Source organism: Puma concolor, chromosome C1, assembly GCF_028749965.1.
Source record: "Puma concolor isolate L17-30 chromosome C1, mPumCon1.1.hap2, whole genome shotgun sequence".
Classification (NCBI taxonomy): Eukaryota; Metazoa; Chordata; class Mammalia; order Carnivora; family Felidae; genus Puma; species Puma concolor.
The window spans coordinates 43,114,365-43,140,265 of record NC_141674.1 but is presented as its reverse complement, the minus strand read 5'-3'; the positions used below and the strand labels follow the sequence as shown (position 1 = coordinate 43,140,265).

The 25,901-nt window shown below is 43.5% G+C and overlaps 2 protein-coding genes across 4 annotated transcripts; both read left to right on the top strand.

The window, feature by feature from the left end:
* Positions 1–1,600: 1,600 nt before the first annotated feature.
* On the top strand, positions 1,601–10,429 carry MAGOH (mago homolog, exon junction complex subunit). Its single transcript, XM_025934902.2, has 5 exons — positions 1,601–1,775; positions 3,905–3,963; positions 4,346–4,456; positions 9,000–9,082; positions 10,191–10,429. Exons 1-5 carry the CDS (start codon positions 1,688–1,690, stop codon positions 10,288–10,290), a joined length of 441 nt encoding a protein of 146 aa, XP_025790687.1. The 5' UTR covers positions 1,601–1,687; the 3' UTR covers positions 10,291–10,429.
* Positions 10,430–12,555: 2,126 nt separating this feature from the next.
* CZIB (CXXC motif containing zinc binding protein) lies at positions 12,556–18,812 on the top strand. Of its 3 annotated transcripts, none has more exons than XM_086717023.1 (8): positions 12,556–12,705; positions 12,894–12,977; positions 14,098–14,154; positions 14,528–14,609; positions 14,748–14,848; positions 16,863–16,940; positions 17,619–17,684; positions 18,552–18,812. In XM_086717023.1, the coding sequence occupies exons 1-8, from the start codon at positions 12,700–12,702 to the stop codon at positions 18,627–18,629; spliced, it is 552 nt and encodes a 183-aa protein (XP_086573149.1). In that variant the 5' UTR covers positions 12,556–12,699; the 3' UTR covers positions 18,630–18,812. The 3 variants fall into 3 exon arrangements, with proteins under 3 accessions (XP_086573149.1, XP_025768586.1, XP_086573150.1); XM_025912801.2 differs by having other exon boundaries at positions 12,557–12,705; positions 14,817–14,848; XM_086717024.1 differs by lacking the exon at positions 12,556–12,705 and having other exon boundaries at positions 12,888–12,977; positions 14,045–14,154.
* The last annotated feature ends 7,089 nt before the right edge of the window (positions 18,813–25,901 follow it).

Genomic DNA, 25,901 nt, shown 5'->3' with positions numbered 1-25,901 from the left:
CAGGCGCCCCTTAAAAATTTTTTTTAAAGATGTTTATTTTTGAGAGAGAGACAGAGTGTGAGCAGGGGAGGGGCAGAGAGAGAGGCTGACACAGAATTTGAAGCAGGCTCCAGGCTCTGAGCTGTCAAAACAGAGCCCGTCTTTCTCTTTTTTATACAATTCCCTTGTTACCACCCATATCCAGTGTTTTTTAAGAAAATGCCTTATGGTTTTATAGCAATTTACAGTTTGCAAAGTATTTTTCCAGTTTCCAGAATATTGTTTCCTATCCTTACAACAGTCCTGCCAGATGTAAAACATTATTTTGCTTATTTAAAAAATTAACTTGAGGTCCAAAAAGTTAATCAGTTCGCCTTCAGTCACAGTGAATTACAGTCATTAACACAAGCCTCCAGTGATTTTTCCCCATCCCACGCACTCTATACTCGGCTGCCGATTATTTTTTTCAGGAAGAAAGGGAGTAATGGTAAGACTGGGAATGAGAATCAGGGACCCCTACCTGAATACAGAATAGTATACAGTTATAGTAGCCAGGTCCCAAGAATGATGCCATCTCAGCACTGTCTCTAGAACTGATTTCATTACCTTCTCTGGCTGGAACTTAGATGAGCCTAAGCAGGCGTCTTCTTATTAAGAATTATTATTCTTCTAATAATTAGGATTTTGATTGTTCTTTGCCTACTCACGGAGGAAAATTTTTCCACAGCCAGAAAACTTTCACTGAGGTCAACCACTTTGACCTGAAGAGACAAGGGCCTTTTGGGCATTTGTCCTCAGACATGGCTTATCTGGGGTGCTTTGCAAAAAAAAAAAAAATACCAACGTCTACCGTGAGAGAGCTTGATTAATTGGTTTGGGGTGGGGCTCAGGCATCAGTATTTTTTAGATGCTCCCAAATGACTCCATTGCACGGCCAGGGTTGAGAATCACTGCTGGGTAAAAAACGTATAGAAAACGAGTAGGAGATCAAATATTCAAATTAAAGTTCTACTCACAGCATCTTCTCTAGAGGCCAGTGAAGTAGAAAGGGAAAGGTAGAAATAAAAAGAAATAAAAGTATTAAGAGAGAAAATGGGAGGTAAGTTAGTTCCAGGGAAATGGCAATCTCCACCCTGGATTCTGGAAAAGCGTCTCTGGGAACGGTTTTCTTGAACTGGTCCGTGAACAGTAAAGTTCAGTTGGAGCCAACTTTTGACACATGTACCATTGTGTGAATTCTAGGGAGTCAGGTCGTTTAACCACGTTTTACTACGGAGACCTAGATCCAGAGATGGTGAATAGATTGTTCGACTCACACAAGTCGAGGCTGGAAGGGCGCAGCCTGGAAGGGCGCAGCACTCGGGATGCTCAGCCCGAAATCGAAACAACGCCCCCACACCTTCCACAGAAACCCAGAGGCACTGGAGCTGCTACTGGCCTGAGGTGTTAAGAAAACCCTGGGAAGCGAGCCTCAGCCTCGTTCCCGCCTCTGGTCGAGGAGGAGGGGCAGGTGGAAGAAGCCTTGTTTCCGCTGGGGAACGGGCCAGACTTGCCCCCACTTCCCGGATTGGGGGGCGACCGAGCCGCTGCGCTAAGGCGGACCGCGTTGCCTTTACGTCACTTCCGCGCGCCCTGGTAAACGTCAGTGTTGGGCGCAAACAGTGGCGGTGAGGTTTGCGGGTAAACTTTGGCTGCTTCCTCGTGAGCCATGGAGAGTGACTTTTATCTGCGTTACTACGTGGGTCACAAGGGCAAGTTCGGCCACGAGTTCCTGGAGTTTGAGTTCCGACCAGACGGTAAGAGCGGCCTCTGGCCCCCGGGAGCGAGGACTGGGCCTGGGGTCGGGCGAATGGGGGACGCCGGGGTTCCGGAACGTGCGAGGAGCTAGAAGAGGAAGGCACTGTTGCCTGCGGCTCGGATCTGAAAGGATCACTCCTGTGTCCGCTCCGCTGGTTCTTTCCATATGCAGGGACTTCTGTTTGGTGACATTTTTGCCCAGAATGCTTCATTCAGCAAACATTGAGTGCCTACTTTGCCAGGCTCTGTTTCACATTCTGGGAGATAGGAGTAAATGACAGACAAGCTTCCTCTCCTGGAACTTGTACTCTGGTGCTGGGAGAGATATCATAAAAGAGACTCCAGATAGTGACAGAGTGGTCAGAACATAAAATGATGGAATAATTGCTGGTGGGCTGCTTCTAAGCGGGATGGCCACTGGCGTGCTCTCTGAAAAGGTAATATTTAAACCGAACTCTGATTGACAGGAAGGAGCCAGCCTTGTGAAGCTCAGGAAGAATGAGCAGTTCTGGACAGAGGGAGTAACAAGTGTTAAGGCTGCAGGGCATGAATGAGCTAGGCATGTTTCAGGTGGCTAGTATGGCTGAAGAGTAGAGAGCTCTGGAAAGAAGAGCAAGAGACAGTGTCAGATAAGTAGCCCGGGGCACACCATGTAGGTCTTTATAGGCCATGGTAAAGAGTTTGGATTTTATTCTAAATGCAGCAGGAAGCATTTGGAAAGATTTAAGGAGAGAAGAGATGTGATCTTTTCCTGAAAAAGCATTCTAATTATGGGCAGGAGTGGAAACGGGTACTTATTAGGAGACAGTTACGTGTTCCAGACAAAAGGATGTTGGTTGGGACTAGGGTGCTAGTAAAAGTGGACAGAAGGATTTAGGATACTATTGGAGGCAGAACCAATAGGACGTGGCTGTTTGATAGGATTTGGGAGAAGGGCCACCGTGGTGAAGGAAAAGGAGTCAAAAATGAAAGAAAACTCCCACTAAAGGGGGGCACAAAGATGAATCAGACAAACCCCAGTTGTAAACAAACAATGACAAGACAGTGTTTTGGGTGCTGTGGTAGAAACAGATCGGACTCTGGAACAGAAAGAAGGCACCTAACCCAGCCTGAGAGTCAGAGGAAGCTTCCGGCATACAATGACTCGATGAAAGGGGGAGTGTTAGTCTTGAGTACTGTGTAGGAGTTGGTTAGGCAGATGAGTCAAGGCATTTGGACAGCATTAACATCATAGAGGCTGAAAACCAAAAAGAGCATGGGATGTTCCAAGCAGAAACCAAGCAGTGAGATTAACTCCAGCTATGTAAGAGAGGGCTGTTGCAGGAGTGAGCCTGAAAGGCAGGCAGGGGCTCAGTTTAGCAGTTTGCCATGTTGAAGAATTTGGATTTTATCAAGAAGGCAGTGAGAAACTATTGTCAGTACCAGAGTAGCCTATTTAGATTGGTCTGTTACTTCATCACTTTGTCTACTGTATGGAGAATGAACTGAACCAAAAGAGAGACAAGGCAGTGAGGCATCAATTAATTTGGCTCTTTTTATATGTGTGCCTTCTATTCTATAGGTAAAAACAAAACAAAACAAAACCTTCATACCCACCCTATACCCCGATTAGTCTTTTGGATGCACATATACACAAAGGGCCTTATATGCCAAATATGCTCAATAATAAAATCACAACTTTTCCATCATGGGAGAAGATCAGAATGTTGCATGGTCACATCAATATACGTAAACAGCATTTTACAGTTTTCAGGCTGCTTTCAACTCATTTGAGCCTCAGGAGGCCCTGTGTGCAAGGAAGTTACCAATTATTATCCCTGTTTTCAGCTGAGGACATTAACTTGCAGAGATAGGATTTGCTTGTGTTCTTTTACCACACTTGAGCCGCCTTTTGCAAGAATTATAATTCAGTGTCAGCAGTATTTTTGGCTTTGAGGCTATCTAATAGCCTAAAGTGAAGAACTGAAAAGACTGCTATTGTTGGAACCCCAAAAATATAAATAGTAAATCTGTTAGACACTGAAGGGAAAGGTGGTATACATTTTAAGCAACAGGTGATAGTCTGGGTGAGCTAACGATGCTTTATTCATGTTTTTATTATACATTGAATGTTTTTTACTCCTCACAGGGAAATTGAGATATGCCAACAACAGCAATTACAAAAATGACGTCATGATCAGAAAAGAGGTAATGAGCCTTCTGAGAGCCTTTCATTCACTGCAGTTTAGCCTTTTGTCTTATTTTTGTTCTTTCTGGGAGTAGTATTGAAAAAGAATAGAGAAGCATAGACATATCTATAGACACCTAAAGTTTTTCTCACATCTTCTTTTAGTTTATATTTTCTTTCACAGTGCTGAATCAATTACTGGTAATCATTTAAAGTCTTGCAAGTGTTGGTTTAAACTCTGAATCTGCTACTTGTTAACATCATTGAACACATGTTAGATGCCAGGCATGGCACTTGGTATTTTACACACAATTTTGTTTAACTTATTGTAAGCCTAATCTTTCATCACTATCTGAGTCAGAACACTTGCAACTTAAATTCCATTTTTCAATTTGCTTTCAGGCTTATGTACATAAAAGTGTAATGGAGGAACTGAAGAGAATAATTGATGACAGTGAAATTACCAAAGAGGATGATGCTTTGTGGCCTCCTCCTGACCGAGTAGGCCGGCAGGTGAGTGTTTTAGCAACTATCCTGTATTGCAGAAATCTTACAAATAAGGTGCTGTGCATATGACATTGAAGCTGTGGTGTGTGTGTGTGTGTGTGTGTTACGGAGCCCAACACAAAGCAGATTACCAGCACTTTGTCTAAGGAAGCAGTAATCCCACAGGGAGGATACAGAGATAGCAAGTGGTGTTTCTGACCACCTAGAGCCCAGCCCTGGATTTCTCCATGTAACTCTCCCCACAGCCCTTCTCAGAGTTTTCACTGCCCACCTCACTTACTGAGTAACGACTATGGACAAAGCAGTGTGAAGATACAAAGATAAATAGAACATGGCTATTTCAGCAAACTAAGTATGTGTGTTTAAATTCATGGCTTATACATTTATTCTGAAGACTGTTATGGTAATTAAAATAAAAGCCAGTGTCATATTTGACTGTGTTAATAGGAAAGCTATTTCTCTCTGCCTCAGCTGCTCCCTTCCTAATCCAGACGTCTAATTGATTTCCTTGTTTCTTGTCCTATATAGCCCATTTTTCCATCCTGAAGCTAGACTAATCTTTAAAATGTAAATGTATGTATTCCACTAATTTTAAATTCTCCACTGCCTTCATTCCATTTAAAATCAAATCCACGGGGGGCACCCGGGTGGCTCAGTCGGTTGAGCGTCCGACTTCGGCTCAGGTCATGGTCTCACGGTTTGTGAGTTCAAGCCCTGCGTGGGGCTCTGTGCTGGCAGCTCAGGGCCTGGAGCCTGCTTAAGATTCTGTGTCTCCCTCTCTCTGCCCCTCCCTTGCTCATGCTCTGTCTCTCTTTCTCTCCCCAAAATAAATAAATATTTAAAAAAAAAACTTTTTTTTTTTAAATAAATAAAATCCAGGGGTACCTGGGTGGTTCAGTTGGTTGAGCTCCGACTTCGGCTCAGGTGGTGATCTCACAGTTGGTGAGTTTGAACCCTGCATCAGGCTCACTGCTGTTAGCGCAGAACCCAATTCAGATCCTCTGTCCCCCTCTCCCTACCCCCTGCTTACGCTCTCTCTCAAAAATGAATAAACATTTATTAAGTAAATAAATAATAAACTCCAAACTCCTGCCTTATCTTCGACCATTCACACAATCTCTTACTGTGTTCAGACCTTACTGACCTAATTTCTGTTCCTCAAGACACAACTAGGTTGTTCTTAATTTAGGACATTTGCATTTGCTACATGCTATCTGGAATGTTCTATCCAAGACTGTCTTTATTATTGCAGGCTTCAAACATCACTTCCTCAGTGATGTCTTGCCTATCCATCCAATCTAAAATGTCCCTCCCCATTTTTTTAAAATAAGATCTGTTTATTTTCCTCCTAGCATTTATTACTGTCTGAAATTGTCTTGTTTGCGGTCATGTATCCCTTTTCCTCCCCCACTACAACAGACACGCATATACCCACACAAGCTCCTTGAGTACAAGGATTTTGCCTATTTTTTTTTCACTGCTGTATCTCTGGTGACTAAAGTAGTGCTAGTGTGTAGTAAAAGCTCAGTAATAATTACATTTATTAAATTAATATAAAAACCCAGATAAGTTCATTCGTAAATCACCTCAAAACGATGGGCAGCTCTTGAGGAAGAGTGAAAAAAAATCCTCAGTACTTTCTAACGTTAATTTCTAAAGTTGATTTTTAATTTATGTCCATAGGATCTCAGTAGAATCATATGTACATATTTTGCTTTACCATTTATAACATTTTCAGCTCTATTAACTCATTGAACAATCACAGTAGTCCTGTGAAGAGGACATAGCATACTCTTAGGCACTAGCAACAACCTGTCGGATAGGGTAATTATGATGAAATTCCATTTGTCATCCCAGCAAAAGCTATAAAGAACTTGGGAGTAAAAAAATTTTGTTAAAAATTTCTTTTTTTAAACCTGCTGGCTCAGTCAGTTAAGCACCTAACTCTTGATGTCAGCTTAGGTCATGATCTCACAGTTTGTGGGATAGAGCCCACGTCTGGCTTCATGATGACAGCAAAGAGCCTGCTTGGGGTTCTCTCTGTCCCCCTCTGTCTCTGCCCCGCCCTCCTGTTCGCATGCTCTCATGCTTTCTCTAAAAAAGAACTTGGGGGGCATCTGGGTGGCTCAGTCGGTTAAGCGTCTGACTTTGGCTCATGTCATGATCTCAACGTTCATGGGTTCGAACCCCACGTTGGGCACTGTGCTGACAGCTCGGAGCCTGAAGCCTGCTTTGGATTCTGTGTCTCCCTCTCTCTCTGCCCCTCCCCCACTCACACTCTCTCTTTCTCTCACAAATAAACATTAAAAAAGAACTTAGTAAATTTAACAAGATGTATAAAACTTACGGGAAAGGGCTTTATGAAGGACAAAAATATGTATCATTTTTATGGACAGAAAGATTCAATATTGTATCAATTTAAAATTTATAAATTCAAAAAATCATAATAATTTATAAGTTCATTGCAATTCAAATCAAAATCACAACAGGATTTTTCCTAAGACCTAAGAGAGCATTAAATTCATGGAAGATCAGGGGTGCCTGGCTCAGTTGGTTGAGCGTCTGACTTCGGCTCAGGTCATGATCTCATGGCTCATGGGTTCGAGCCCCCCATCAGGCTCTGCGCTGACAGCTTGGAGCCTGTTTCCAATTCTGTGTCTCCCTCTCTGCCTCTCCCCCTCTCACACTCTGTTTTTCTCTCTCAAAAATAAATAAACATTAAAAAAAAATTCATGGAAGATCAAAGGGACAAGAGTAACCAAGATAATTTTAAAGATTTCTTGAAAAGGTATAGTCATTTGTACTGTGGTATTGCCTCAGAATTGGCCAGTAAACCATTGGAACGAATAGAGCCCAGAAACAAACCCATGAAGATTATGGGAACTCAGAACAGTGTACAACAGAGGTGAGCTTTCAAATTAATAGAAGTAGGATGGATTGTTTAACAGTTATACCGGTACAATTTGCAGTATGTTTACAGAATATTTTTAAGTTAGACCATTTATAGAAACAAAGCAAGATTGTAAAACATAAAAGAAAACTTAATCTTCTTATTTCTGAGTAGAGAAGGAATATTTTAAATTCTTCAAGGGAAAAGATTGATAAATTTGACTTCTTTAGTTAAAACTTCTGTTTTAAGACATCATGATAAAGTTGAAAGGCTACAGACTGAAGGAGGATGTTTGCAAAACATCTGGTAAAGGGTTTTTATATCCAGGATATATCAAGAACTACAAATTAATAATAAAAAGATAAGAATATGAGTTATGAGTAGACAATTTACAGAACTGGAAAAACAATGAGATGCCATTTCAGACTCATTGGAATGGCAAAAGGAGGGGGGCATCAAGTTTTAAAAAGGATATTAGAAAGGGGCGTCTAGGTGGCTGAATTGGTTAAGCGTCTGACTCTTGATTTTGGCTCAGGTCATAATCTCACAGTTCCTGAGTTTAAGCCCTACATTGGGCTCTGCACTGACAGTGCCAGGCCTGCTTGGGATTCTGTCTCTGTCTCTGTCTCTCCCTCTCTGCATGTGATCTCTCTTCAAAATAAATAAAGTAATTAAAAAAAGGATATGAGAAAGAAAAAGATCTTACATGGTAGTGGGAATAACATCAGTACAGGCATTTTAGGAAATAATTTGATAGTATCTGGCAAAACTGAAAAACCTTATACCTTGCTTCTAGGAATTTTCCTAGAGACATTTTCACATACAAGGAGATGCATGGAAGAATATTCTTGCCACAATGGTTATAGTAAAATAAATTGGGAACTTAAGTCTGCTTCAATAGGGCTATGATTGGAATATTCTAAAGCATTTAAAACTAATGAACTAGGTCACATACAAAAACAGTGTTGATGAAGAAAGCAAAAAGATGCATATAGTATGATCATTTACGTAAAAATGTAAAAACATACCACCAAATCAAAAAACATGAGTGGAAAGAATACGCCTCAACTTCTGGGATGCAGGAAGGAGAATGGAATGGGGAGGTGGACCTAAACTTTGTAGGTGTAATGTTTTATTTCTTTAAAAAAAAAAAATCTGACACAAGTTTGACATACTATTAACATTTTCACATCTGGGTGTTAAGAACATCAGTCTCATAGTTTTCTATATTTTCTGTTCGAAGTCTTTTCATAATTGAAAACTATAAATCAAAAGAAATAGAAAAAAATTTAAGAAAAAAGAAGTAGGACTCACTAGATTGTAAATTCCACAAGGGCAGAGACCTTTGTTTGGTTTTGCTGATCTGTCCCAAGCACCAAGAACAATAGCTAGCACACAGTGAGCATTCCCCCATAGATAGTTTTTAAAGATTTACAGTGCTCACTATTTAGAAATTGGGACCCAAGAGCATACAAGGATGAAACCAGTATTTAATTTCTTTGTTTCTAGTACCCAGCACAGTTTAGTGATTGGAGTGAACTGGTCTTGTTTACGTGGCCATCTGTCATCGAGTTTGTATGACTTGACAGATGATGCATCTTCTGCGGGGTTGATGAAAAATCCAACTTGGCTTGACCTAGTTTTTTTAAATGTTTCTAGGAGCTTGAAATTGTCATTGGAGATGAACACATTTCTTTCACAACATCAAAAATTGGTTCTCTTATCGATGTCAATCAATCCAAGTAAGTGTGCATGATCCTTATATCCAGATGTGTCTGTTTTAAAGCAGATTGATAAGAAGCCTTAACCAAATTGGGACCATCATGGTAAGATCTTGTACAAATGCAATACAGAAGGGGTCAGCTTTGTTCTCATAGAGACTCCAAATTATTTTCAGGGGCTTGCTCCTGTTGCTTTTGATGTTTTATTCAGTCATTGGTACATACAGCTTCTCAGTGACACGAATGGAGTAATGTCATAGGAGCAGCCAAAGTAGGTAGGAATCTGGCCAGAACAGAAAATGGAATATACCAAAAAGGAGCTTGAGATAAACTGTACAGTCAGTGGATCGATCCGAACACCTTCCTCAGTGTTGGCCATTCAGACTAGCACATCTTACAGTCTATGGTGAAACTTGCAACTGTTTAGAATACAAATTTAAAAATCATGTTGTCAGTAGGGCAAATTATAGAGTTAAGACATGAGTTTGTATGCTACAAAGAGCCCTTAGAATTTGGCAACCTCTGTGGCTCCTGTGTTTTGAGGATTTAGAATTATATATGCCTCACTTTTAGTACATGTCATGCATAACTGTCTTCCCTTGGACAGTCCTCTTGTTCTTAGCTAGTTGTTTCATAGTAATCTTCAGCCTTTTGGTCCTGCTTAGTACTACTACTTTTTTAAAAAGTTTTCCTAATTCTGAAAGTAATACATGCTCACTGTAGAAAATACAGAAAAATAAGGGGGAAATCCACCCATAAACTTACCAATTAAACAACCATTATATCTCGAAGTATTTCTTGTCTATTTTCTGTGCATTAAAAACTATATTTTAAAAAGTACAAAAAATATAGAGATCAACAATCTATTTTAATCATGATTTTTTTCATTTAATATAAATATTTCCCTATTAAAAACGTTAACATTTTAAATGACCTCATAATAGTCTATTTTAATATATGACACATAGCCTTTTCCTTCAGTAACACTTGGTTATTTTTAAAGTTTTAATTTTGTATATATCTTTATGAAGAATATCTTGGTACATAAATAATATGGGTTTTTTAATGCATGGGGTGTTTTGGCCAGTTTTTTCAGCTTTTTAAACATATTTTTCCTCTTGCATTATAGGGATCCAGAAGGCCTACGAGTATTTTATTATCTTGTCCAGGACCTAAAGTGTTTGGTCTTCAGTCTTATTGGATTACACTTCAAGATTAAGCCAATCTAGATTGAATATTGGTGTGGACACATGCGGGGTTGGGAGTACCTGTTTTTAATTACCATTATCAGGAAATTTTTGTGTATATCAGGGCAATATTTTTTTTATAAACTATAAACGTCTTTAATAAATACATTAACAAAATGCAGTTTTTTATTATTTCATAAAGACCTGAGCATGTGAACTTTTCTGTTATTTTTTTAAAATACTAACATCGTATGTGAAGTGTGGCCAAAAATCTAATCAACTCTAGATACAACTAATAATTTATAGGAATAAGAGAATAGAGAAAAAAGTTATCAAATACAATAGAAATCCAATCACCAATATCCAGAGGAAATTCCAGGGCAGAGGATCTGGTTTCTTCAATAAACAAATTGCAAACATAAAATAGAGATGGGGTGAGAACCAGATTAAAGGAGATTAAAGGTGATTTAAGAGACACATAATTTGGGGCACCTGGGTGGCTCAGTTGGTTAAGCATCCAACTTCAGCTCAGGTCATGATCTCACGGCTTGTGAGTTCAAGCTCTGCGATGGGCTGTGTGCTGACAGCTCAGAGCCTGGAGCCTGTTGCAGATTCTGTCTCCCTCTCTCTCTGCCCCTCCCCCGCTCACGCTCTCTCAAAAATAAACACACATTAGAAAAAAAACCACATAATTAGTACACTATTTGACCCTATTTGGGTCATCATTCAAAAAACAAAATTGACATCATTGAGGAAATTTGAACACTGGATATTTTATATTAATGAAGTATTGCTAAATTTTTTAGGTGTGAAGTGGTATTTTTTTCCTCCAGATTTATTGAGATATAATTGAGGTTGGGTTTTTTTAAATCATCTTTTATAGATACATCTGCAGGTATTTCAGTATGGAGGAAAACATTTTGGTTTAATACATTACAAGGGATAAAATGCCTGGTCTCAGAAAAGTTTTCCAATAATCCATTTTAAAATCAGAAATACCGGGGCGCCCGGGGGGCTCAGTCGGTTAAGCGGCCTACTTCGGCTCAGGTCATGATCTCACGGTCCGTGAGTTAGAGCCCCGCGTCAGGCTCTGTGCTGACCGCTCAGAGCCTGGAGCCTGTTTCAGATTCTGTGTCTCCCTCTCTCTCTGACCCTCCCCCGTTCATGCTGTCTCAAAAATAAATAAACGTTAAAAAAAATTAAAAATAAATAAAATCAGAAATACCAACACCCATTAACAACTGATACCTAACTGATATGGATACTGTGGGAATTTGTTCAGCAGGTGTATTTGTAGGAACGTTTTCTTGATGTAAATCGCACTGCTTCCTTAGCCAAGGAAGCTTCCTTGCTGGTTGAACAGATTGTGGGCGCTGAAAGGAGCTGGGCTTGACAAATCTCATTTGAGGGGAAGTGATTAGGATAAGCTCACGTCCCTTAAGACAGGCCAGCTTGGGACAGGTCCCAAGTCTTCTGACTCCTAGGCCAGTGTCTCCCCCTGAACCCTCCTCCAACACACACAGTGCCTCCTTCAAAGATTACGGGCCAGGAACTTAGGTGCAGATCTGGGACCAGAGATATCAGGGCTCCTAACTCCAGAGTATATCGCCACTATAGAAGGGTTCCCCAGGGCAATGAATCAAGTTGATGGTAAAGTAGCCAAGCACAGTCACTCCAAATTTTAAATGGCCATGAGAACCCCAAAGGCTCTAAGTCTCAAATGGGCTGTTCCTTGGGACACTCACAGCTTTTGTATGGTCTCAGATGTGCCCTGGGTAAGAGGACAGTTAAGGCAAGGTTCAGTAAATGTACACGGAGCCCAGAGAAGAGCCCTTGAAAGGGAGTGGCCCCTCTTGGAGACTGCAGTGAGAGACGTGTACACGGGGAAACCTTCTGAAGGCAGGTCTCCGGGGAAAAGAGGAAAGAGCAGTTTAGAGATGAAAGGCTCCATCCCCCAAAATCTGCGAAGCTGGCTGTGGGCAGGGGGAACTGACGTGATCTAAAATGCCTCAAAAGGCAAGCAGGAACCAAGTGGTTGTTGGGTGAGAGAAGACCAGACTAGTTAGGAGCCGGGAAAGAACTGAGGAGCAGGAAAAAGCCCTGGCCGAAATTTCGGGTAGGGACTATCTTGTTTGCTAAGGTATCCCTCAAACTAGCATAGTGCTGGCACGAGATTGGCGTTCAGCAAATTGCTGACTGCTGGAGGAAGGATTCGGCGGGTCTGAGTTCAGGCTAATCGCGGACTCACGAAACCTACACAGGTCCACCTAATCGAAGAAAAAGCCCGGCATGCCCCGGAAGCCGCGGCGCGTGAAGACCCCGCCCGCCGCTCCGCCCCACGCACGCCGGAGGTCTGCACCCGGGTGCGCTGGCGGCGCCCACCGTTTACGACGGGCCGGAAAGTAGCGGCCGCAGCCAGTGCCGGGCCTGGTCGGGCCGAGCCGGGCCAGTATGGGGGTAAGGCGAGGGCGGACTGCCGCCGGGACAGGGACGGGAAGGTGGCGGGAGCTTGTGCCAGGAGGGAATGAGAGAAGTGGGCCCGCGCTGAGAAGGAGCGGGGAGGCTCGTACCGGGAGGGGAGGGACTGGGGCTAGATAGGGTGGCGCAGGCGCCGTTGTTGCAATTGCGGTGGCCCTCCCTCACAGAAAATTGCGCTGCAGCTCAAAGCCACGCTGGAGAATGTCACCAACCTCCGGCCCTTGGGCGAGGACTTCCGGTGGTACCTGAAGGTACAGCTTGATGGGAGGGGCCTTGGCGGGAGAAGGGAGGAGCATCGTGGAGGCTGTAGGCGCGGTGAGGTTCCGGGCCCCGGAGCGACTCCGGAAGGGGGCGGGGCGCCACAGGCCCATACCCAGGATAGTTTTCCAGTCCCGAAGTGCCGGTCCAACGGGAGCTTTGTGTCCAGCAAGATCAGAAATATGTAGCCATTAAATGTTCTTTTCCTGGATAGAATTTTGTTCGCTTTTTAAAATGTATTGGTTAATTCTTAATTGGTAGTCTTTTGGAGTTCCTTTTGTAATTTTCTCTCCGTGAAATATTTCATGTTGTGTAAACACCGAAAGACTACCTGAAGAGGGCTTGGGATTATTTAGTAAGGAGGAGAATTTCGCTGTTTTATTCGTTGATTAGGCTTTATCGTGAAAGCGTTTTAATTTTGTGCGTGGCTTCCCCCTTCCTTCTCTACCCTATACTGGTGAATCTGGTACTCTGGTGACTGGGTCTACAGAGGCCCCCCTCTTACCTGAGCAGTTTGAGGTCCTTCACTCTTCCAGATCTCAGAACTTCTGCTTTATTTCCCTCGTTGTCTAAATCCCAGCATCCTTCAGAACCTGGCAAAAGCTCTGTCTCTTTCAGGAAGCTTTGTTGGCACCTTTATTACCAAATACTTTGAAGCCCGAGTACCAGAGCTTATTTGAGGAATTGATGCCCTCTGCTTCAAAAAGCACACAGTCTAGTTAAGGAGACAGAGAAATAGAGTAACGACAGAGTGATAAGTACTTTTACTAGGAACCTACAAGGCCTGTGAGAACACAGGGAAAGCTCCAGACCTAACGAGGGGATGGGGGTGAGGGCTGTTGAAGCCATTTCTGTACTATATATTAGCCTTGAATTTCCAGCTAGACTGGGTGCTTCTAGGAGGGGTGCATGCCAGCACAAAAAACACTTGACCTGTTCTTTGCCCGGAGAGAAATTCAGTTACATCCTTGGTGGGGCCGGTTGTAAGGATGAGGTGAGACTGTGGACAAGAGGGTAGGTTGAACGTGTCCACCTCTCACTGTTCTTACCCTTCCTTTAGTGTCTGCCCAGCTGAACCAGCTATTTTACTGATCTTCTTTTTCCTCCCCCAAGATGAAATGTGGCAACTGTGGTGAGATTTCAGAGAAGTGGCAATATATTCGGCTGATGGTAACTACTCCCCCTACCACCATACCCAAACACAAACACACATATGCCTCTGGGCAGGGATTTAGGGAGAGAACCTGTGGCCCTAATCTCACAGGTCTTTGCACTCTACTTTCTGTAGTTTGGGAGGGCAGGCACTAGTGTGATCAACACTGGGAAGACCAGGCTTCTTTGGGATGTGAGGCAGAGCTCAAAACTGAAAAGAGTCTTTTTCTCAGTCTCAAAAAGCCTCCCCAGGATTCTTGTTGTAGCAGGTGCAGGTGGCTCTCCCTCTCTCGATCTTGGTCTCTTTAGCTAATAAGTGGTAGGACTGGGTCTCTTTGAGACCTTTACAACTAATTGATGTTTGACTAGAGGTTCTTTTTACCCTCGCCAGGACAGTGTGGCACTGAAGGGAGGTCGTGGCAGCGCCTCCATGGTCCAGAAGTGCAAGCTGTGTGCAAGGGAAAACTCCATCGGTAGGTCAGGTTGTGAATCCTGAGCTTCCCCAACCAGGCCCATATCTTCCTGGTACCAGACCAAAGGCAAGCTCATGTTACTGTGGGTGGACCCAGGCCTGAGGTGCCCAAGTGATTGCAGCAGACTCTTTTTCCCAGAGCCACATCTGGGCACCTGGACAGGGCCAGGGTATGGACTCGTCAACTTTGTCTTCTCTTATGTTTCAGAGATTTTGAGCAGCACCATCAAATCTTACAATGTAAGTTTCCTGCTGTGGTGGTAGGTGTGGTGGGATTAAATCTAAGCTGGAAGCTAAGAGGCCTGGGTTCTAGAGTTCTGTCTGTACCAGAGTGACTTGCCATGGGACATTCATTCATATACTTGTTCATTCATTCAGTCTGTCATGGTATTAGTCGTCTATTCACAATATACTGGCTGAGTGCTTGGTAGGAAAGAGATTCATGAACAGGCTATTACAGTGTTTTCTTTTTTCTTTTTAATTTTTTTTTTTAACGTTTATTTATTTTTTTGGGACAGAGAGAGACAGAGCATGAACGGGGGAGGGGCAGAGAGAGAGGGAGACACAGAATCAGAAACAGGCTCCAGGCTCTGAGCCATCAGCCCAGAGCCCGACGCGGGGCTCGAACTCACGGACCGCGAGATCGTGACCTGGCTGAAGTCGGCCGCTTAACCGACTGCGCCACCCAGGCGCCCCGTACAGTGTTTTCTTTATAAGCACTGGGCTGTGGATCTCAGTGTACATCTGACGCAACCTGGCCACTCAGTTTCCATCATTGAGAGTACTTTGTCTACTCTGGGGGACTAGTGAGCCTTCTCTGAAACCATGGGTGGGACAGTCCTTTGGTGCATCCCATCCTTGATATTGACGTTATAACTAGTTATGCATTACTGTGTTAACAAAGTAGTCTAAAGGGGAGGGAGGGAGTGTGTGCTTTGGGTCTCTGTTTAAAAGGTAGTTACTTGTATTCATCTATCCCTTATTTAGTACTTAAAAAAAATTTTTTTAATGTTTATTTTTGAGAGAGACCATGCGTGGGGGAGGGGTAGAGAGAGGGAGGAAGACACATAATCTGAAGCAGGCTCCAAGACTCCCAAGCTGTCAGCACAGAGCCCAAGGTGGGGCTCAAACTCATGAACCATGAGATCATGACCTGAGCCAAAGTCAGATGCTTGACAGGCTGAGCTACCCAGGTGCCCCTCCCTTGTTTAATATTTTTGAAACATGTCTGATTTTTGCCAAATTCTCAGCTTTTTCCTGAAGTTTAAGGGAGAAGTCATGAGGATTTGCTTCCAAGTAATTGATAATATAGTGGAAGAGACAGATTAACAAACAAAAACAAACCAGAGCCAACAGAGTGTCTCATCAGTGCTAGGCACATGGTTAATGTATAGATTTTATAGTGAATGACACAATGTGATTAAATGTGTGGGTGTGGTGTCTGGCATCTCTGAGCCCGTGGGTGAGGTAGGCATGAGTTTCCTCACTAACCCACCCCTCTCAGGGTGCCACCTTCGTGTGAAAATTCCATTTCAAAGGCTTTTTTTTTTTTTTATAGTTTATTTATTTTGAAAGAGAGAACATGAACAGGGGAGGGGCAGAGAGAGGGAGAAGGAGAGAGAATCCCAAGCAGGCTCTGCACTGTCAGTGCAGAGCCCAATGAGGGGCTTGAACTCACAAACTGAGATCATGACCTGAGCTGAAATCAAAAGTCAGACACTTAACTGTGTCACCCGGGCACCCCTCCAAGCCTCCTGTCTCACAGCATGGCAGATGGTTAGCAAAAGGCTGCAGTTAAGTGTACTGGGCCATTTGGAAGATCTGGAGACTTTATAGCTTAACATTCTTGTTCATGTTTTTTGAGAATTTTATCATTTATTGAGCATAGTCAGGGACTATAGCTGGGCACTTTACACATAGTTCAGATTCTCAAAACAAACCTGCGGTGGTTTCTTCAGCCCAGTCTGACCATCTTAGATGGGAAGAGAGGCAGAAGGCAGAGCTCTGTCTGAGCTCATATCCAGGCAGGCTGACTCTAGAACCCACAGTGTTTCTTCTACAGCATCCGTGTACAAGAAGGTCTCATGGGGAGCGGGTGACCAGTGCCGACTTCTTCCGGAAGGGAATGGGTTGCTCCTGAGTCCCATTCTGGGCTCACAAGGGCAGTTGGGCCCACTTGGCAGGAAGAGCAGGGGCAGTGGGATCATCCTAAGGGCCCAGTTGGGCCTGCCCCCTCAACACACTTCCTTTCTAGGCTGAAGACAATGAGAAGTTCAAGACAATTGTAGAGTTTGAGTGTCGGGGCCTTGAACCAGTTGATTTCCAGCCTCAGGTACGTGTATCTTCCCAGGGAACCTGTATCTTTGGGGAGGGCATATAGAAAGCGACAACAGAACTCTGCTTCATGCAGAGACCATGGACTAGGACTTCCTTCTCAGAATAATAATTGTTATTTATTAAGTGCCTACCATATGATGGGCACGTTCTGGTCACTTTTACGTGTTACTTCGTTTAATCCTCACAGTGACCTTGTGAAGTTATTCACCCTATCTTTCAGACAAGGAAAGAATTTCAGATTTTGCAACTTGCCCAGGGTGACAGAGTTCATAAACACTGGTACTGTTATTTGAACCCAGGTCTGTCAGACTCCAGAGCCAGTGCTTATCCCACTTTAGTTGTGCAGCATTTTGACCTCACAACAAATCTGTGAGGCAGGGAGATGAGACAGTCTTGTCATCCCCATTTCATAAACAGTATGACTCAGGTCCAGATAGGGGAGTGACGTGCCTAGGATCTCAGAAAACTGGGTAATGGAAAGGTTTACCCCACACCTCCTGCCTCTGGTCCAAGGCTCTAGTTTGGAGGAACTACTATACTCCTGGGGCAGCTGCCAGGCCCTGGAAGTGCAGTAGTTATTCTAGAGCAGGTGCCCCCACTGCATCTCTGTCCTCACATGCCAGACTGGTGCCTCCTTTCCCCAGACTAACAGCTGCCGTCCTGTCACCTACAGGCTGGGTTTGCTGCCGAGGGCGTGGAATCGGGGACGGTCTTCAGTGATATTAATCTTCAGGAGAAGGTACAGGACTTAGGGGGTCTTGCAGGGTGCTGGAGGGTACCTGGTGGGAATTACCCTTCTAGTGAACAAAGATCATCAATACAAAGCTGACTCCACGTTTTTTTTGCTGATGATTTTGGTGTTCAAAGTGGCCCCAAGTGTAGTACTAAAGTGCTGTCTAGTGTTCCACAAGCAAGAAGTCTGGGGTGAAAATGCATGGAGAAAATGCATGTTAGATCAGCTTTGTTTAGGCAGGAGTAATAGTGCTGTCAGCTAGGAGTTCAATATTAATGAATCAACTATATATATTAAATAAGGTGTTTTTTGTTGTTTTTTTTTTTTTTTTAACAAAAACTTACCCAAAACAAGGTTATATATTGATTGAAGAAAATGTGATCAGATGCTTCTGAGAACCTAACCTTATATTTTCCCTGGGAATAGTGGTTCACTGTTTGCTAATTCAGTGTTTGTAGTGATTATGTAGATTGTAACTACCATGAATAACAAGAATCAACTGTATTACTGGCCACATTACTGTCTTACATAGGCCTTGTGGTCAGGCTTCAAAAGAACAGAAACTTCAGTTTGCATAGCACCTAATAACAACAGTAACTGAAATTTACTGAGCTCTTATATGCACCCAGTACTATGCTGAATACTTTTACATGTGTTACCTCATTTGATTCTTTCAAGATGGAGGTCTGCTACTGTCCCCCCGCCACCCCCCCTCCCCCTTTTTAATAGAACTGAGACTCAGAGAAGTTAAGTGACTTGCCCAAAACGGAGTCTGGCTCTGTTCTGGGTCATACATGTTTGAAGTCCCAGTTCGTGACCACTGTGCACACTGTCCCATCTCCTGAGGCTAATAACGGCCATTTTCCCCCACAGGACTGGACTGACTATGACGAAAAAGCTCAGGAATCTGTGGGAATCTACGAGGTCACCCACCAGTTTGTGAAGTGCTGAACCCTCTTCCTGCACACTTGCCTCAAAGAACTGAGAAGGGACAATGTGCCCCAAGCAGCAGAGCCCACTGAGGCTAATCCCCTCATCCCCTGTCTGCTGGAAGCTGTCTGAGCCCTCACAGCCTGCATGCTGGGCTCTGCCACAGCTTCCCAAGCATCATCAATAAAGCCGCTGTTTGTGCTACACTGGTGCATGAAGACAGAGTCAGGTAACAGCCACTCCCTCCACAAATGACAATTCATGTTGGGAGTCTCTGATTGTTTCCTGGCACATTCCCACAGTACAGAATCCATTCTGTACTTCTCAGGGCTCTCCAGCTCTTGGGGAGGGGGCAGGTCAACCCGGAGGACCTACGTCCTGAACCAAAACAGTGCACTGACCACCTTGCTCTCAGGTAAACCCAGGCATCTCTAGCTGGTGTCACTTCATGTTCCAGGGCTGGTAGGGACTTTGGAGTCAACAGTCCAGTCCTGGCATGAATCTGCTCTGTAAAATTCCTGCCAGACAGTCATCAGGTCTGTGCCCACTTGCTGTGATGGGGCAATCCTCTCCCATCAGGGGAGTCAGTATGAAAGTTCTTCTTTCTGCTAAGTCAGCCTCTGTGCTCCCTACAGCTCCTGCTGGTCCTGGGTTGTCACTGTGTGGTCATGCACCCCTGTGGAGGTCTTAAGATCCCCCTGCAGAGTAGAAAGAGGAGTTCAGTGCACAGTAAGGTCAGGAGGACATGCTCGTGCCTTCACACTGGTAAATCCACCATCTGGAAAACCTGCTGTGAGACCTTATTGCTCTAGTGTTCTGCTGGAACCAGGAATTCTTTGCAATAAAAATTATGCAATTTCTGAGAGGCCCATAGGGGAAGAGCCTGCCCACTTCCAGACCGGTTGTGGGGGGCACTACCTCAGATTTCAGGCAAAGCTGGCTGTATCCAAGGGTGGTGAAGAGATTCCTACCTTGTCCATTCTCTAGTCTGGCACGTACATCATGTTTCCTCCAGGTTCTGTGTTCCTGGCCCCTGGACCTCTTTTTTTGTACCTGATAAAGCAGGGCTTCTTTGGCCCTCCCTCAGCAGGTCTATGAAGTGTGTCACCCACAGGGTCCAAGTCCACTGCCTGGCATGGAAGAAGCCTGAGTAAGCAGCCTTTCTAGGTTTTGGCCTCTGTAATATCCAGTGTGTGTTTGCTCATAAAAAAAACACTAAAAGGATCTCAAGGTTTTCTTTATATTTTAGATTATTTTCTCACTTCTCAGGGAGGTAGAAGAAACCAAATGATCACTAACAGATTAAAGGAAAAATAGATTATGCCAACAGATGCAGAAAAAATATTCAGTAAAATTTAACACTGATTCAACAGAAACAACAAACCATAGAAACTCTTAGCAGACCACAAGTAGAAAGGAACTACCCTCATCTCACAAAGGAGATCTACAGAAAACCTAGAGCAAAGGAAATGTGTGAAGTATTCCATGCAAGGTCATGGTAAGATGAGGATCCCCTTGATCACTGCTACTCTTCCTTGTGCTTGAGGTCCCACAGCAAAAAGAAAATAAGGGTAAGTCTCGAAAAGGAAGAAACAACTCATTTTCACAGGTTGGATTTTCTAAGTGGAAAATCACAAAAGCATGAACAGGTACTGGAATTATGATCAATACCCAAAAACCAAATGCATTTCAGTATGATGGCAATATGCAAAATCTAATTCAAGAAAAAAGTGCCATTTATAATAGTAACAACAAAAAATACCTCCAAAAGTAAGTAGGAACTAAATCTATCAAAAATGTTCATGACCTTATTGGACGAAATTATTAAACTTTGCTGAAAGGTGCTAAAGCCTAGAGACCTATGCTATTGTTGATTGATAGGAAAACTTGAAATTATAAAGATCCTTCTCAACAAATGTATCTATAAAGTTCTTGTTGTAATCTCAACTTTTTTAACAGAATGTAAATTCTGAAATCCATGATATGACGCAGGTGGGATACTCCCTCTACCAGATACCATGATGTAGTTATAAAGCAATGGCAGTTAGCCTCCGTGATACAGTATTTGTATATTGTGATATACAAATAGACCAGCGGAACAGTAGACAGACCCCTGCATGTATGAAAACTGCATGGTTTAAGACAGGTGGTATTGCCAGTTTGGAAATTATTAACTTGCCAATAAGTGGTGCTGGGGCAATTGTTTACATCTGCCCATTAAATGAAACTGGACGTTATTTCACTGGCATATAAGTCTATTCCAAGGTTAGTTCTCTTGGGTGCTTTGATACAGCATTATGCTGGGTAGAAGAAGAATCCTGGGCTCAGTGTCTTCCTTACTGTAAACCCTGGGGAAGTACATTTCCTCTCAGGACCCCATTTTCTCCATCTAAAAGAAAAGGGCACTTTGACCTCTGACATTCTGTTGCTCAATAAGATTAGTCAAAATGGTGGCAGCATGTCTGAGGCCTGCCCCTCATCACCACCAGGAAAGTTAGTTCCTGGCCTCACACTCCAGGACTGTGGTCTCCTGTCCAGGTAGTGGAAGTTAAAGCAGCCAGATGTGGGGACAAGTGGAAGATGAGACCATTTGAGGCCTAAGTTCCCTACCATCTTAATTTGGACATTCTGCGAAGGTCCTCAGTATGCTCTTACATGATCCCTGAACAGCTGTTTAAAAGGTACCATCTTTATCCAGTAGCATTTTTTTAAACTAGGCATGTGTGTGTAAACACTTGGCTTTTTGTGAATAGCAATGAGATGAAGGTTGGGTAACATTAGGCTGCATCCTCGTGTACAACAGTCATTTCTGTTGTTTCCCAGAAAGGGCAAAGTCACCCAGAATCTCTGCCTGGCTAGGCAGCCTGAGTGATCATCTCACAGTGCTGTCCCCATTCCTGTGTGAGCCAAGTTCCCTTGGACTGAGCCCTTTCCCTCATTAGCCATTAGAGCTCCAGAGAAGGCTGCATACCTGGCTGGCCTCCAAAGCTCAGGACCCACAACACTGGACATCTTCACTCTCCTGACACTTAACCATGCATCTGAATTTTCATTCGGCCATCTTCCCTGACGGTTTCTGCTGCAGCAAGCTCTAGAGGGAGAAAGATGAATCAGACCCACGCTGTCTTGTTCGAGAGCCAAGTAACTAAGCCACTAATTAAAATAGTCACTGCCAAACATACATATGCATTGGATCACTGGGATTACTTGAAAAGGGTACATTTCCTGGCCCCACGTCATTCCCACTGAATTAGAATCTCTGGGCTAAAACCTGAGATGAATCTGATGTTTCTAGATCACCAGAATCACTAGAAGAGATTTCAGAGCAGGATGTGCTCTGGGCTGCTGCAGGGACTAAATGAGATAACAAAGGCAACATGTTCAGTGCAATGTCGGGGGCACCACACACAGGAAGAAATAGAGGCAGTTCCAATTTTGTTAGAAATGCAGACAGTCTAGGACACCTGGGTGGCTCAGTCGGTTAAGTGTCTGGACTCTTGATTTCAGCTCAGGTCGTGATCTCACAGTTTGTGACACTGCGCCCCTTGTTGGGCTTTGTGCTGACAGCACAGAGCCTGCTTGGGATTCTCTCTCTCTGCCCCTCCCCTGCTCTCACACGCGCGCATGCTCTTTCAATAAGTAAATAAACGATAAATAAATGCTGACAGTCTGGGCTGTTCTCTAATGACTAAGTACCCACATGGAGCTGCTCCCTAAACTGGGAAACAGCAGTAGATAGCCAACCTTGCCCTAGTTCCCCAAGTACTGTACTGCTGCTACAGCTCCCTCTTCTGAGCCTATCGCTTCCTGCTTAGAAAGAATTGGTTTGGACTGGAAAGACACAATCTAACAAGACAAGACAAACACCAGCTGTTGCTTATAAAAGCCAATTACTTAGATTTATAGCAGACATGGGCTGAGTTACAGGTGAGAAAAGACCTGGCTTTGGGTTAATCATAATAAGCTCACCCTATGACAACTGCAAATTCACTGTGAATTAAAAGTGATCACAGGCTAGATCAAAAGAAATAATGGCAAGAAATAGGATGAGAGCAGGCCCTCTCTCAGCCCCTGATTGGTTAGCCCATGCTGTGGTGAACTGTCTCATTTGGTGCTCTGCTCTTTAATGCAATTACAAACAAAACTCAGTAGGCCTGGAGATCATTCCTGTGAGGTATAGTGTGAGAACAGGAGAGGTTTCTCTAGGAGAAAACATTAGGAAGGGGGTTGGGGAGAAGGGGCAGAGGTGATCAGCCTCTACAGAGCTGAAGGACTGACATATGGAAAAGTGCAAAGACAAATTATACTCCATAGGGGCAAACTAGCACCAAGTGTAGAGTTTCAGGGGGATTTCAGTTCAATACAAAGGAGACTCTCCTAATGTCTGTCCAGAATTGGAATGTGATACATTTTACTTCATGAGCTCCCAATCCCTGGAGGCTTTCAAGAAAAGACCATGAGGATTGAGGCCTCTAACTTAACACAAGACCAGATTTATCGCATCAGAATTTCTATTTTGATGCATCCAGGCAGGAATTACTGGGCTAGACAATACTAGGAATTTTACAACCTTAAGAATCACTACTACAGACAAATATATGGAGTTGAACTGTCAACTGTCAAGGCTAGTCGGTGAGAAAACCAAAAACTTGTTTCTCTTCTGAAATATCCTAATAACAAAGTTTTAACAATAACTGAAGAGGAAAATGAATTTGCAGCCAATGTAATTCAATGAGCTAGCTCTCCTGAAAAACCTGGGCTTTCGCTGGGTTGTTGCCACTCTTCTGATTTGCTTGTAGTATGGAGAGGCTGCTTCAGTACCTTCGGCATACTGAACTGTAAGCACTGTTGTCCACTCTCTCTTGCCCAGCTCAGAACCTCTACCTACAGTGACCATCTTGTTGTTCCACGGACTACAAAGGCTCAGATGCCACGCACTGTGTTGAACACGGGGATGATGATACAGCCCTCAAGACGCTTGCTGGGACAGATGAACGGACAATCACAGCACGGGGCTTCAGGCGGATATTCTGTCAGTCAGTTCCCAAATATTTAACCAGCCCTGGGCCCCTCCAGTTGCCCACAGCCTCGCAATGGAGACAATTGCAGAAACTATAAAGTGCTGTGGGAAAGGTTAAATTGTCAGGACGTTTTGGGCATACTCAGGAGCACTAGTTCAGTCTCAGGATAGGGTGAGGGGAGGTTTCCTACAGGAAGTGAAATCTCGCTGAAATTTCAAAGACGAGCAGAAGATGGCCAAAAGGGTGGGGAGGGGGTTATGTTCCAAGCAGAGGCAATGGCAAATAGCATGGCATCCCTGAGGATGTGCAAGCTGTTAAGATAGGTGAGGCTGAAAATATCAGTTGGGTCAGCCCCCTCAGGGACTCAACTGTCACATTAAGGGATATGGACTTCTTTGCAAGGTAGTGAAAAACCATTTTAGAATTTAAAGCAGGGATATTTCAAGCAGGCTTGAAACAGGGAAAAAAATCACTGGCTACAGTGAGGAGGAAGAATGGACTGGAGTGAATGAGTGAAGTCTAGAGTCAGGAGGGCCAGTCAGGAGTGAGGAAATAGATTCCACCTCTTGAAAGGAGAAGCTGCAAGGTTACCCTGCAAAGGTGTGGGTGCTAGGAGAGAACAGACATCTCCAGCAATAACCCACTATGTGTCAGGCCCTTTACTGGCTAAAACAGAAGTCAAAGCTAGGAGCAGCAGGAGAATGGAGAAAGGGACGACCCGCCACACCCTAACCTCCCTCACTTTCTCCACCCGCCACTGTCTCGTGTCCCCCTCCTCAAATTCTAGCCATTCTTTGTCATCGTGTCACATGAGGATAACTGGAGAGGTGTCGCTAGATTCGGAAAGCATGTTTGATGTGGTCTAACTTAAAACATAAGCTAGTAGGAATGACAATGCGATACCATTTCACACTCACCGCAATGACCACATGCAAAATAGACGGATGATAAGTGGTGGTGAGGATGTGGAGACATTGGAACCTTCATACTCTGCTGGTGGAAATGTAAAATGTGTCCAGTGGAAGACACCCTAGCAGTTCCCTAAATGACCAAACAGAGCTATTACATGACTCAGCAATTCCACTCCTACATCTATACCCAAGAGAAATGAAAACATGTCCACACAAAAACTTACACACAAATGTTCACAGAATTATTCTTAACAGCCGAAAAGTAGAACAACCCAAATAGCCATCAACTGGTGAATGAATAAAATGTGGTATATCCATATACTGAAATAGTATTCAGCAATACAAAGAAAATAAGCACTGATACATACTAGAACATGGGTAAACCGTGAAAACATTATGCTAAGTGAAAGAAGCCAATCACAAAAGGCCATACATACATCGTATAATTCAATTTATACGAAATGTCCAGAATACAAAAATTTAGAGAGACAAAGAGGATATTCGTGTTTGTCTAGGGTTTGTGGGTGGGGAGGGAGGAGTTGAGGGAAAAGGAGAGTGACTGATAACAGGTACAGCATTTATTGGGGGGATGAAAATATTCTAAAATTCATTGTAGTGATGGTTGTGCAACTGTGGATATGCTAAAATGGCTGAATGATACATTTTAAATAAGTGGAATATATAATGTGTGAAGTATGTCTCAATAAAGCTATAAAAACATAAACTACATGATATCCACAAAACTCACTCAGGAGGTCCAGGGGGAATCTCAAAGAAAAGCAAATAATCTCCAGAGAGGCTGGTATGGCTGTGAATCTGGAAATGAGCCACACTCATTCCAGAGTCATGAACAGAGAAAGCCACCTGGACAAAACTTGTTGACTTCCCAAAGCCTACTCCTCACACAGGAAATTCCACATGGGAGCGGCTTTAGGGTCAGGAAGAGCAGGGATTAATTTAACAAAGTTCATCATTCTCCTGAGTTTGGAGGTCAATTAGTTTCAGATGTTGAATGAAAGAATACAAGCATGAACCCAAGACCAGAAAGAAGGGTCGGGTAAGTTGTAAATAGGAATGCTGAACACTGTACTACCCAAGGGTCCATTCACCCTGAACATATGCATGAAACAGGCATCTCAGCCCTGCAAGTTCCAATCAAAGCTTCGGTCTTAAGAGCTTATGCTGTGGGGAACTCGCTATGCAAGTGACTGGAACCAACTCGCTTTGATAAGGAATGGAACAGCAGAGACCTCACAGCAGCAAGAGAATACAGATTTAGCTTCAACTATATGCCAGATGCTCTACCTCTATCATTACATCCAGTCCTCATTACATCCCCGTGGTATAGGAACTGTCCTCAT